This window comes from Rhinolophus sinicus, linkage group LG06 (genome assembly GCF_036562045.2).
Source record: "Rhinolophus sinicus isolate RSC01 linkage group LG06, ASM3656204v1, whole genome shotgun sequence".
Classification (NCBI taxonomy): Eukaryota; Metazoa; Chordata; class Mammalia; order Chiroptera; family Rhinolophidae; genus Rhinolophus; species Rhinolophus sinicus.
Window position 1 is genome coordinate 128,569,232 of NC_133756.1, and position 13,920 is coordinate 128,583,151.

A 13,920-nucleotide genomic window follows, 5' to 3' on the forward strand; every position below is an offset into this window, starting at 1 on the left:
TAATATCATTGCCCTATGCTGTCTAGAGCACTGCTCTGATAGATCTGTTTTCATTGGGATTTGGCTTTAATTAATACATCCACATCAGCTTTGTCTACTTCTCCAAGACTTTTTTGATGTCTCTCAATTGGAACATTGTCTTCCTTTCTTCGGGGTCTCTGGGAACCACCATCTCTGTGAGCTATAGAAGTTTCGAGGGCGACAAAATTACGCATATCCTGCAGCTTCTTCCGCAGCCATTCCATCCTTTCCACAGAGTTCAGATGTTTACGCAAGTTATGCATAAGCTGTATTTCACTCACAGATCTCTTCCTGTAGGAAACAGAAACAGAGAGGACTACTCCATTAGTTCCCTTCTTCCAATCATAAAGCCAACCTTAAACACCCAATTTCCATGCCCTCACCATGCAGAACAGACCTCAGTACTTACTTAATAGGTTTCCCATCTGATTTTGCAAGCAAACAGATGGCAAACATGACGATCGTTACTTTAACCATGTCTTTTGCAGACATCATCTTCACTAAAAAGGAAAAGCAAAATGCAGGTATTTTAAAATATTTTTAATAATCCAAATTATACAATTAAATTTAGTAGTTTACATTTACAACTGTACCACTGTGCACAGTACCTAACTGGATTGGTTTTCATGGGAGACTTTTGAAATTACCCTCTTTATTTTACAGATATATTAGTATATATTATATATACCAGTGCTTTGACTCAGAAATTAGATTAGTTTTACTTTCTTAGGTATCTTTTTGAGAATTCTTGTGCAAGTTTTAATATACAAATTTAAAGCCACATGAGGAATGAGAAAGCTTACTTTTTATAATTTCCTCCCACATTTTATGTTGGTTATGACTAAATCCTTATAATTTGCTTGAAAGTGGCTAATTCTCTTAATTAAGTAATTTATTAACACTATTTATCTATTTAGCAAATTTCTTTTTCATAAGGCAACTTCATTTCACTGCAATAATAACCATAAATACAAAATTAATAGGCTCTGATTTTGAGATTTTTGCTAATTAACGCATACTTCTCCTACCATTAAAAAGAATGTGTCAAAGTTTTAAAAAATCATCTAATTAATTACTTGTTATATGGATTTAGAGATTTAGCTTCAGATTAAATGCTTGTCTATGTTATTTCTTCATCTTATTTTATTAACAATCTTGTTTGAGTATAATTTTTAGCACTTTCCTCTTTTGCTCATACAGCTTTTCATTTCAAAATGGTATAGTCTTATCTTAATCTGCATTTCAATTATTGGAAAGCCTATTATTATAGAACTGCTTTTTCTTGATGCTTAATGTTCTCCATTTTAACATACATGGAGTGGCTATGTACTCATATTTTCAAGGGAAACAGCATAATTTAGAAGTAGCATAAGAAATATTATGTAATCTGTATTTATTTTCACTGTGCAATATAAAGTTATTGATGGAGTAACAAATGCATATTCTCCAATTTTGGTTAATGTTTTTTTTTTTTAAAAAAAAAAAAAGGCACTGTAGCTAGAAAATAGGAGCATTGGTGTCTAACTTTTGGTTTGTCACATTCATTCACCTAGTGACTTCAGACATATGTACTTTGCTTCCTTGTTCTGAATAGAGACAAGCTTCTTACAAGAATGTCATGAAAAGGCTAAAAATCAGTTGTAAAACACCCTTAAAATTCATGTACAGTTTTCGGAATAGAAAATTTAAAAAGGCTTTATGTAAAGGGAATAAACATTCAGTAGTAAAACTGAGTTTCTCCAACTATAGTATACAGATCGAGCTGTTTAGGAGTCATAAAACAATCTAGATAAGGATATTCTCAAGGAGAAATGGAATTTTAACTCAACTTAATAAATGTATATTGGTTAAATCCGAATTATTCATTCCTAATTAGGTTGTTTTATTCTAACATTTCAATAAGATGCCATTAAAACACATCATGCCAAATTTTAATTATTGTTGTGTAATTTCAGAAGAGTTTAGAAGAAGCAAGGCATCTCAAAAAACTTTAATCACAAAAATAAATGATTTAAGAGTATTTTCGTAGCATAAATTTATTTTGTATCATGATATTTTATATTAAATATAATTCAAACCCTCCCTTAACATTTTACCTTGAACAAACAGCATGGTATTTGTAGAAAATGATGCACATTAAATAATTGCTTGATTATTTAAAAAGACGATCTCATGAAATTTAAAAGAGAAAATAAAGATTACTCACCACACAATGTCTTAGGACAAGATCTTTCAGGTGTATTAGCAGCGGATGCTTTCTGAAAGTTGAGTCAACTTGAGAAAGCTGATGAATTGGACTGTAGACCTTTAAATGTGACGTTTATATATAGGTCTTCCACTCACCAAGAGAAGTTTTTTTTATTGTCACAGATAACATCACTCCCAATTCTCTGGATCATAACCAGAAGATCAGAGAAACAGACACCCGCATTGGGCGGTGCCCATTCCTCTTAAATTTTAGATAATTGAATATTAAAAAGAAAACAGTGTGGGGTGGGGAAAAGGATTTACGCAAATATTTCTAACAAATATTAAATTGTAATTCTGACCGGATTAATGAATTTATATTATAAAAAAACGATTTCAAAGATTTATGGTAAAGTCGTCCTTTTATTTGAAAGTAAAATCTGAAAATAAGTATATTTGTTATAAACATATTGCTGATAGAATTATGAAAATGATACTAAATCGTATTATGTTATTCTTATTTTGGAAGCCATTTTCAACTAATGCACATCATTCCTGGTCATCTTTGAAAAACAGAGCTACAGTGCTTTTCTTAAATGAAATATTTTCTTAAGTATTTTCTTTAGTAGATAATGAATTTTAAAGGCTTCAAAAGTGGTATTACTTAAAAATTTATTTAATTTACATTTTATTCCTGCATTTTAATTGGCAATAAAAACATTTGATAAGCACTAACAATATGCCAGACTTTACATATTTATCCTACTCAGTCTTCACAGCATTCCTTTATATAAATACTATCATTAGCCCCATTTTCACATGAGGAAACTGAGGTTTGGCAAGTGGAGAAAATGGAATTCAAAGAAGGTCTTTATGACTCCAGAGCCATTTTGACTTTTACGACCTCAGTTTTCCCCCCTAGAAATGTAACCCTTCTTTGAACTATAGTCTTTCCGACTTTAAGTTACCTAGCCTTTTGAAGCCTCTTTGCCCAGACTTTGGGTTTTGATTCTTGTGTTCCCCAGCTGATTATTGAGGACCAGCCCCAAAACCCAATGGAGGCATAATGTTGCCACCTGTCTGATTTCAAATATGGCTACTCCCTGGTCCCCATCTATCAAGTCAAAACTCCTTGAATACCCTTGGTATATCTAGGGTTAATTTAGGCAGTTTGTCTTCCAATTAAAGTCCCAGGATTGGTTCAGTTCTCTTTGCTCTGGTCTTATTCAGGCTTCATGTTATCTCCTTTCTTGCTAAGTTTTATCAAAGTTTGACTCTACATCACGTAAGAGCCAGTCTAAGTTTGAACAGTACCTGTATGGAGTCTAGAATAAGAGATATATGTTAGTCCTGCTCTGGGAAATTCTCTACACTGGGCAAATATCACTTGGCGTATATATCCAGGCTCCATTTTAGAAATATTAGGGACAAACTGCAACATATCTGGAGGATATGAACCAGGTTGTTGAAAATGTTGGAAAATATGACATAGGAGAAGTAGTTGAATGAAATTGGAAAAGTCTGGAAAAGAAAAGGCTTGAGATGACTATATAGCTGTTTTTAATTCTTTATAGGGCTACCACAAGGAAGAAGGAATATTCCCTATGGTTTAAGAAGGAAGGACAGATTTCAGTGGTTAAAGATTATACAGAGGCAGATTTGGGCTCAACTTGGATATAATTTTCGAAGTCAGGAATCAATTACTTTATCACTAGAAGTGTTCAAGTAGAAGCTAGATGAGCATTTATCAGGGATACTACAGAGATTCATACATAGCAGAGGGTTGAACTAGATAACCGAGAGGTCCCTTTCAACTGTAAAAATCTATTGTTTTGATCTTTTTAAAGACCTCTTCTGTTGCAGTCTACACATGAAATTTGTGTATCATTTTTTGTTGCTGTTATACTTACTCTGTTGAGAGGAAGGAGAATTGGAAATGGAAATGGTTTTATAAACACATTTTTTCATTGTTATAATAAAGCCATGTTTAACCATTTAATTTGTAGATTTTCCCCACTTCTTTGGGTAAGTTTGACATAACTGACAGCCGTCTAGGAGTGATTCAATTAGTGACTTCACTGTCTTCCTCCTATTACAAGTATTTAAGTATATAAATTGTCATATTGAAGACAACCACAGTATTAAACAGCATTAAATAGTTTTACAGAAAAATAAAGCAAACAATTTAGACAATATTCATTCTTTCTAAAAATGCATTGAGTATCTACTCTCTCAGGGGCTGTGTTGATTACTAGATGATTAAGACATGATCTCTGCCTACAGATTTAACACAATCACAATATAATATGATAGTTGCTACAATGAAGATATGAACAAAGGCTTATAAAATCACAGGTGAGGAAATGACTAAATTTCCCTAGAGTTGTTGAAAGCTATTTCACTGAGAATCTAAAATGTTCTCAAGGATGATGATGAGTTTTCCATCAGAGAAGGTGAGAAAGGACAGAGGAAACAGAGCATGTGCTGAGCATGTGCCAAGGCATGGAAGCCATGAAGACTGAATATGTGCTAGTGGAAGGACAGACTCTTAAGAAGTGGGTACGATTCTGGAATACTTTGTATGTATGTAGGAGTTTTATCTTGTAGTCCTCTCTAAACCCAGATGTATGTTAGTAATTTTTGTGTCCTTAAGATTTTTTAGAGGACTACTTGACCTTCTCACAAAGAAGAGACATAGCTGCCAAGAATGGGCACATGGTTTATCTGAGCCATCAGGCTACCAGGTAGAAGGAAATTCTTTAAGGAATAAGAGGGCTAAGGGTTATGTGGGCACAAAAGGCTGATGTCACCGGCAGAGAGAAGAGCTGAGCACAGCTTTTTGGTTTGAAAAGCTCAGCCTTTCTTAATACTCTCAAGTTCTCTGACGCTAGGATCAAACCACCTACTGTATTCCTCACATTTCGGAAGGATAAAGGGTCATGCGTTATTTCCTCTTGCATTATGAGAAGCTTAATTTGAGACCGATACTTTTTCCTTCTGTTTGCTCAGTAAGAATTACTAAGGCTGTGGGAACTTAGCACCAAGAAGAATCTTCCAGGGCTGGGAAATACAGCGACAGTTCTCCTAATTCCATGTTTTGTCGACAGAGTGGATGGTGTCTATCTTAACAGTAGATTTATTCTTTTGCTTTAAACGCCTCTGTAGGATATTGAGCTACTAAGTTCTTCTTGATCTGTCAGAGAAAACTTGCCTCTCTCACCAGCCCCTGAACCTATCAATGAGCAAAATGTTTAAAAGGACAACAAATAACTGTCGAATTTTCTGAGTGTTTTTTGTAATATGCAGTTCCTTATTTTTCTTTCTCCATACCTTTTATTAATGGATACTGTGAGTGTAGTTACTTATTAGGTAGCATTTAATAAGCCATTGATCTCTTTACATTCACGAGCTGTTACAAACCCTGGGATCCATTACCTGAGTAGCCCGTTGAAGATGAAATATGCAGCTACCCTCACAAACAAAACATTATAATACCTGTTGCTTTTTGTCCATTCCATCAGAAAATGTCTATCCTTGCGTGTGTTTGGAGCCTGGTACGAGGAACGGAGGAGTGTTAAGATGACGTGCACTATCTTCACAGTCAGAAAGAGGCATCTCTATAGGTGGGGCGGGGAGGGGAGGGTTGAGGGGAAATGCCTAGGATGAGACAATTATTCTAAATACAGAAATGTCTCTGTCTCATCATAGTACACCAGGATGTCATTTAGGGAAACCTTTGGATCTTTATTTGATTGAAAAGATTTCTAGTTGTGCGGATGTCTCTCTAACATTCTCTGTGACAGAGGTAAAGAATGGAACATGTCCTTGAGTGTTTGTCATTCAAAAACTCCCTGATATTTAATCTACTTGTATCCTTTGTTTCTTAAAGAAATAGAGGGGGAAAGTAGACTTAATTGAGAGATTTTCTTTTTCTTTTTTTTCTTCTTTTTAACCTTAAGGAACATGGACAGCCACAGCAATTTGATCAAGAAGTGAAGTCTCACATTTTTGGTGACCTTTTCCAGTGAGCTGACCAGACCACTAATATCACTCTTAATTCTAAATATTATTTTTTTATTGTCCCATAAATGTACTCATAGTTTTCAGACCAAATATCCCAATTTGGAGTTCAGATAATAGTATCTTCTCCTCGGTTAATGTGGATCGTCCTTTGGATTACACAGATCCTTACTTCCGCTCTACAATCCCTTTATTGTTGGTAGAATATCATACTGTATATAACTTATGATACCAGGAAAAAATTCCAATGTCTTTCACATCCCTTCCTCATGTTCTGGAGCCAGTAGGCTGTGTACTCTGAGTCTATCCTGTATGCTTTTGAAACAGTGGAAAAACAGCCAGACACAGAGTATTGGTTTCCTATTAGTGAAGTTCTAAGTCAGATGATCTGGGTTCTCAGGCTCCTAGTTTAGCAATGCTGACACTGCAATCTACATTATGGTTTCGCTCCAATACAGTCAAAATCTGTGGAGCATCTAAAGTCAGCCAGGGGAGAAACGGCAGCCTCTTTCCTGCTCACAATCTTTTCCCTAAAATGTGTTTTTATGTGATTTGATTTTAAGTTAGAGCATCTCAATGTTTCAGATCTCAAATTGTGCATCTCACAGTAGAATACTGCCTTCCCTCCTTTCAGTTATGAGCTTTCAGAGATGAGTTATTATATGTGAAAATGTTTTGCATATAATTGGCATTCAAAAAAACGCATGTTGCCCTGGTCTGGTGGCCCAGGTGGTTGGAGTGCCGTGCTCCTAACGCTGAGGTCACTAGTTCAATTCCCACATGGGCCAGTGAGCTGCTCCCTCTACAGCTAAGATTGTGAACAACGGCTCTCCCTGGAGCTGGGCTGCTGTGAGCAGCTGGGGGTCCGCATGAGCTCCGTGGGCTGCTGTGAGTGGCTGACTGATTACCACGACCAACTGCCTCAAGCTGGGGGAGAGCACAAGGCCCATAATACCAGCATGGGCGAGGGAGCTGTGTCCTACACAACTAGACTGAGAAACAACGGCTTGAACCAGAGTGGGGCGAGGGAGGAGGAAGAAGAGGGAAAAAAAATGCATGTTGAATCTCAATCTGGAAGGAAAGTGTCCCTTGCCCACCCCCTCAGATAGGTCCACCTCACTCCAAGAGTCCCCAGTAAAAAGCATGGAGAGTATTGAGTTTCTGGGCCCACTCTTCTCTCAGCCTCCAAGATCTGCCAGCCCAGCCCCCTGAAGTGCAAAGAATTCTGAGGCAATAGGCAGTTATGATGTTCATAAAATCCATTCTGAATTTCCTAATTGCACAAGGAATTGTAAAATTTAAACGAAAATGAAGCATATCTTTTTGGTAACACAATGTGCTAAGTGTGATTGCAGAGTGGACTCCTACACAAATTAACAAAATGACAGGCAGCCCCAGAAGCTACATTCTTCTCCCACCCACCCGGCAGACTGTGCAGTGGAAATACTTAGAACCTGAGCATGGAAGATGAGAGTAAAGGTAGTAACTCTCACACTTATTAGTTGCACAACCCAGGATAAGTCATTTTATCACAGGAACTTAATTTCCACAAAAAAATAGATATAAAAAGCCTCATAGAGTCAGTATGAGGATTATATAGAATAATGTATATGAATCTACTTTGTCAACTGCATACATGGTATCAATGAAAATCACAATTCACAATAGTAACATTATTTTCATGAATCCTGTTACGGTGATGTAATTCCAGTTTGGAGTTTTCTGTGTCCCCTTTCTAACTTGATGGCATGGCATTCCGAACATCACAGAGCTGCTCTGAAGGCTCAATCTGGAATATTGTTGACTTCATCTTTCAACAATGAAGAGAATTTTCAACATGGCGTAACTCAACAAACTGTCCAGAAGAATGCTCTAATGGGTAAAAGAAATACATGAAGGTAGGATTCTGTATTTTCCCTCCAGGACATTCTCCAAATATCTAAGGTACCAATAAAGTGGGAAAAAGTCACTATGAAACTTAATTCCAAACATACTCATGTGGTTGGTTATTTTACAAAACCAGAGGAAAGGTCATAGTGGGAAGATCACTAGATTTAGAGTCAGAAGAACTGAGTTCAGATCCTGGCTTTACTAGGGTTGTCAGATTCAGTAAATAAAAACACAGGACATTAGACAACAATAATATATTGTATACTTAAAGTTTTATTTAGAGGGTAGATATGGCAAATGTTTTTTTCACAATTATATAAAAAAAAAAGACAAAAAGAACCCACAGGAACCCAGATAAATCAGAATGATTTCTAATTACCTACGCATACATCCACTGAGATAAAAAAATACATATATTGCATGAGACATATTTATACTAAACATTATTTGTGTTTATCTGAAATAAATTGTAAGTATCTAAGTTAAATACCTCTTTCTAAAATTTATTTGTCTGACGATTTGGCTTTTCTTAACAGTTCCTATTTGGTAGAATTTGCTTATAAGGTTCTTGCAGTTACAGTCTGTTTTCAATTACATTGTAACATAGCTTCTACATTCAAATTATTTTATTCTTTTCTTCACTGAACATACATTAATGAGAAATCGTGCTCAATATTATCACATGAACTGATATCCTGAATATGTACTACAATAAAATCAACAACTCCAAGAACTGCTCTTCAAATTTGATTTGTTAAAGCATATAATACCATCTTTCATGGCATGAACTACTTTCCATTCCTCAGGATTACATTTCATCTCTTAATCAATGACTATCTAAACTGTTATCTGTAAGAGACTGTTAGCATAAGAACTGCCACTTTAAGGTTAAGATAGGGTTAACAGCCCTGGGCTCAAGTTAGCATGAGAACTGCTACTTTAAGGTCAGGTAAGGTTAACAGCCCTGAGCTTAAAATAACCTAAGGGCCTAATTGTTAGTTCCAGGATGTGGGCATAGAGACCAGATGTCTTATCTCCTGCGAAGGAGGCTTTTGTAGCTTATCTGTTGTAAACTTTTTGAAGCATAGCTCATCTTGTACTCCCTGAGACTTTGAAAAATTACTGAATGCCTTAGCTATGTGAGAATTGTAGTTCATCTTGTACTCTAAGCTATGTGAGAATTGTAGTTCATCTAAGACTTTGGAAAACTGAGTGCCTTAGAAATGCTATAAAAACCCTTAGCTTTAAAGGCTGAGGGTCCTTGTTAAAACCCGCTGCGTCGGGGACCCCAGCTAGCTGGAAATAAACCTTGCTGTGTGACTTGCATTATCGTGTGTATGTCCTCTATCTGTCTGAGGGGTGGAAGATTCCAGGACTTAACATTATCTACTGGCAAGAAAAGAAAATTGTTCATCAATTTTGATTCTCCCCTTCTTCACCACTATACATGATGATTTCACTTGTTTCCATGCTGGATGAGTATTTAGAAATATCCATGTAAAAGAATCAAATTCTTCAAGGGGGGAATCCCTTTGAAAAGAGAGTTATGGGACATGCCATAATCATTGTCCACTTTGAGCTGGAATTTCTTTTTCTGTTCATCAGCAACACTGCCCCTTTTAAGAACAGGCAGTTAGGGCGGCCGGTTAGCTCAGTTGGTTAGAGCGCAGTGCTCGTAACACCAAGATTGCCGGGGTTCAATCCCTGCATGGGTCACTGTGAGCTGCACCCCCCACAACTAAATTGAAACAGCTACTTGACTTGGAACTGATGGGTCCTAGAAAACACACTTAAAATAAGTAAAGGTTAAAATAAAAACCCAGAATAATAGCATTAAAAAAAAAGACGAAGAACAGGCACTTAAACGGATACATTTCTCATAAATTCTTTCCTTTAAGCAATGGAGCACTTCAATAATACTGTTTGCCAGTCTTTCAATTTGTGTCATCTTCCTGCTAAGGAAATATTGAAAACCATGAACAACAAATAAGCAGGCTTCACTCAGTGGAGGATTTAAAAAGTCAACAAGAATTTAGGAGCCTTTTCTTCAGAAAGCATGGTTTCAATGCAGCAAATAAACTGTGGATTCTCTAACTGAACGTGTGAATATTCAACCGGGCTCTACAGAACTCTACAGAAATAAGTTCTTGGTTCCATCTTGAAACAGCAGTTCAGGGAGGTGGCCCCCAGGAAACACACTAGAGAAAAACGAATCCAGATGATCAAGGTCAACATCAACAGTGATAAGTCATGTTTATAGAAAGTATCCTTGATATTAGGTGATGAACATGACTTTACCTATGTGGTTTTCTTCCTGGAAATCCATATCAGTCTAAATCATGAGAAAAACATGAGGGAAATTCCAACTGAAGGACATCCTACAATATATCTGACCAGTACTCCTCAAAACTATTATTGAAAACAAGGGAAGTCTGAGAAACTCACAGCCAAGAAGAGCCTAAGGGGACACGACAACTAAGTGTAATATGGTATCCTATCCTGTAACAGAAAAAAAGGACATTAGGTAAAAACTAAGGAAATATGAATCAATTCTGGTCTTTAGTTAAAAATGTATCAATAGTGACTCATTAATTATAACAAATGTACCATAATAATGTAACAAGTTAATAATAAGGGGAATAGTGGGTAGGCATGAGTACATGGGAACTCTGTCCTATTTGTTCAAATTTTCTATAAATCTTAAACTTCTAAAAAATAAAGTCCATTAATTTAAAAAAATATTGGAGATATGGCAGGCAAGATAAACAAGTATAGCTTTCAGTAAAAAGTTTAGGAACTGAATTGAGACTTACAGAGGTGACTTGATATAGCAAAATTCATAGTCAAATAAGATTTTTTGGATCATCTATTGTCACTTTCCACAGCACTTTATATTATGCCTTGTCTTATTTGATTCTCACAAGTATCTGTGAGGTAAATATTATTGCTATCTTTTAAGTGAGAAGCTGAAGCTTGGACTTACGAAGTTACTGGTGGACATGGCCAGAATTTAACTCTGTGTCTGTTACATCCACGGTTTTTTTCCTGCATACTGCAGAGTAAAGGTCAATAAATGGAAGTAGGGAATTCAGTTCAAAACGTATCTGCTAAGGTTGAGGTCCTGTGTTGGAATGGAATTATAGAGAGGGTCAGGCGTACACCCTGAACTTGAAGAATGTATGCTCTACTGAGGGAAATAGACAAATATGATTTACGATAATACCAGGTCCATTGGAGTAGGAAGGAGAGTCAGTGGGAAGGATGTGGCTGTTTAATCTGCACACAACCTCCATTCCTGTGGGTGGTAAGAAATTTCAAGGTCAGACTGTTACATTTATATGCAATCTCTGCAGATTGGAAGATTACTTCTTTTTACCTGAGGGAACATTAAAGGATAGGAATCTTGGTTTCTTTTCAAGTGTAAATAAGATGACAGTCACAAATGCTAAAGATGACAATCTTTTATCTAGTGTAAAGACCTCTGCCTAAAATATGTCAACAGTAAATACTTTCCTTGCCACTAAATAGTTCAGCTGACAATCTGATTTTTAGCTTGGATTCAGCAAAAGACTCTTATTTTTCATTAATCAAAGTACAACAATATAATGATAGTTATCCCTTTGGAGCACTTACTATATGCCAGGAACTACTCTAAATGTTTTATAAACATTATCTCTTTAATCTTTACAACAATCCTAAAGTGGGACTATTTTAACCCCTATTTTACAACTGAGGAATCTGAAACAAATAAGTTTAAAACTTGTCCAGGGTTACCCAACTATAGTGGCAGAGACACGTTTTAAACAGAGGAGTGTGACTCCAGAATCCCTCATATAATAATTACGTTATATTGTCCACCTACTGCTTCAACACAAACATACACCCTGAAACTGTATATTAAAGTGCATTTATGTATACCATGATTTATATGTGAGGAAATATAGTTTGTCTAGTCTCTAAAATTGTTTTGATCCTCTCAAACTCCCAAGAGCTAGTAAGCAAAGGCATAAATATTCTCAGTTTGATTTGGTTTAAAAATCAGCTAATTATGTACCATCATCAGTGGGATTTATTCCTGGGTTGACAAGATGGTTCAACATATCAACATCAATTAATGTACTACAGCACATTAACAGAAAAAAGGAGAAAAAACAAACAAACCAAAAACCACTTGATTATCTCAATTGATGCAGAAAAAGCATTTGACAAAATTCAACTCTCTTTCGTGATTAAAAATATACTCAGAAAACTAAAATTAAAAGAAAAGTGCCTCAACATAAAAAGGCCATATATGAAAAACCCACAGCTGACATCATATTCAACGATGAAAGACTGAAAGCTTTTCCTCTATGATCAGAAACAAAATAAGGATTCCTGCTTTTGCCACTTCTATTCAGCATAGTACTAGAAGTCCTAAACAGAGCAATTAGGCAAGAAAAAAATAAAAAGCATCCAAATTGAAAAGGAAGAAGTGAAATTATCTCTGTTCAGAAAACATGATCGTGTATGTAGAAAATGCTAAAGATTACACACACACACATACACACACACACACACACAAACTGTTAAAACTAACAAATTCAGCAAAGTTATTGAATACAAAATCAACACACAAAAATCAGTTCATTTATTTACACTAATAATGAACAATCTAAAAAGAAAATTGAAAAAACAATTCCATTTTCAATAGCATTAAAGAGAACAAAATTCTTAAGAATAAACTTAACCGTGGAGGTGAAAACTACAAAACATTGCTGAAATTAAAAACACCAATAGCTGAGCCATGGCTGCCTGTCCTGTGCTGGGGCCAGGTAGAGCAGTCTCAATCCAGCACCATCGTGCCTTGCAGCCAAGTTAGGAGGGTGGGCACTCTGACCCCGGGCAATAAGCAGCCATGAGGAGGGTGTTGCTCGGGTTTGAGTCACCGAGGCCGGCTCCTGGGCCAGTGCCAGGGCTGCAAGTGGCACCAATATGGCTGCCACGGGAAAGGGTGCGGGCTGGGCTGCACGTGTATGATGACACCTTAGTACTGCTGCAAACTCCCGAATGCTCAGTGGGGAGGCCAACATTGGAGAGCTGAGTGTGGAAAAAAAAAAAAGACACCAATAAATAGAAAGACAAACCACAATCATGGATTAAAGACTTAATCTTGTTAAGATGTCAATACTACCCAAAGCAAACTACAGAGTCAATGTAACCCCTATCAAAATCTCAGGGATGTTTTTTGCAGAAATAGAGGGAAAGACACTCTTTTTAACAAATGGTGGGAAAAACTGGATATTCATATACAAAAAGATGGAAGTTGGATTCTTACCTTACATCATATAAAAAAATTTACTCAAAATGAATCAAACACCTAAACATAAAAACTAAAACTATAAAATTATTAGAAGAAAACATAGGAGAAAAGCTTCATAATGATGTAAGTGATGTTGGATCTGCCAGCAGTTTCTGAGTGTGGGCCAGGATCATGTCTCATGAAGCTGAAGAATGGAAACACGGACCAGGGAGAGGCAAAAAGTTTTTTTAAAAAGGATAGTTTATTAGAGGCAGGAGAAGAGGTTGCAGCTCCCTCCCGAGCGGGAGGGGGTTCCGAACGGAAAAGCTCTTTCTTTTATACCTTCCCTGCCTGCTTGAGGAAAGGGGCTGGAGACTTCTAATTGGATCCATCTATCAGGTTTGTCCTGTCTGCTCATCCTGAAGGGATTAACGAACCAACCCATTCCTTCTATCAGATCTGCTCCTTTGTCCGGCCAGAAGGGATTTGAGATTATCTATTAACCTTAAGGGTATTCTCATGTC

General features: G+C 36.4%; 1 protein-coding gene, 1 non-coding gene and 1 pseudogene across 3 annotated transcripts; 1 reads left to right on the forward strand and 2 right to left on the reverse strand.

The window, feature by feature from the left end:
• Positions 1–50: 50 nt before the first annotated feature.
• PTH (parathyroid hormone) lies at positions 51–2,420 on the reverse strand. 2 transcript variants are annotated; one of them, XM_019754473.2, is made up of 3 exons: positions 2,376–2,420; positions 431–531; positions 51–312 (listed from the first exon to the last, which is right to left on the reverse strand). In XM_019754473.2, exons 1-3 carry the CDS (start codon positions 2,418–2,420, stop codon positions 51–53), a joined length of 408 nt encoding a protein of 135 aa, XP_019610032.2. The 2 variants fall into 2 exon arrangements, with proteins under 2 accessions (XP_019610032.2, XP_074193246.1); XM_074337145.1 differs by lacking the exon at positions 2,376–2,420 and having other exon boundaries at positions 431–516.
• Positions 2,421–12,852: 10,432 nt separating this feature from the next.
• LOC109459728 (uncharacterized) overlaps positions 12,853–13,920 on the reverse strand; it is a 70,947-nt pseudogene continuing 69,879 nt past the window's right edge.
• On the forward strand, positions 13,126–13,203 carry LOC141572546 (small nucleolar RNA SNORD55/SNORD39). Its single transcript, XR_012497871.1, has one exon. It is a non-coding gene; the product is annotated as a small nucleolar RNA SNORD55/SNORD39 (small nucleolar RNA).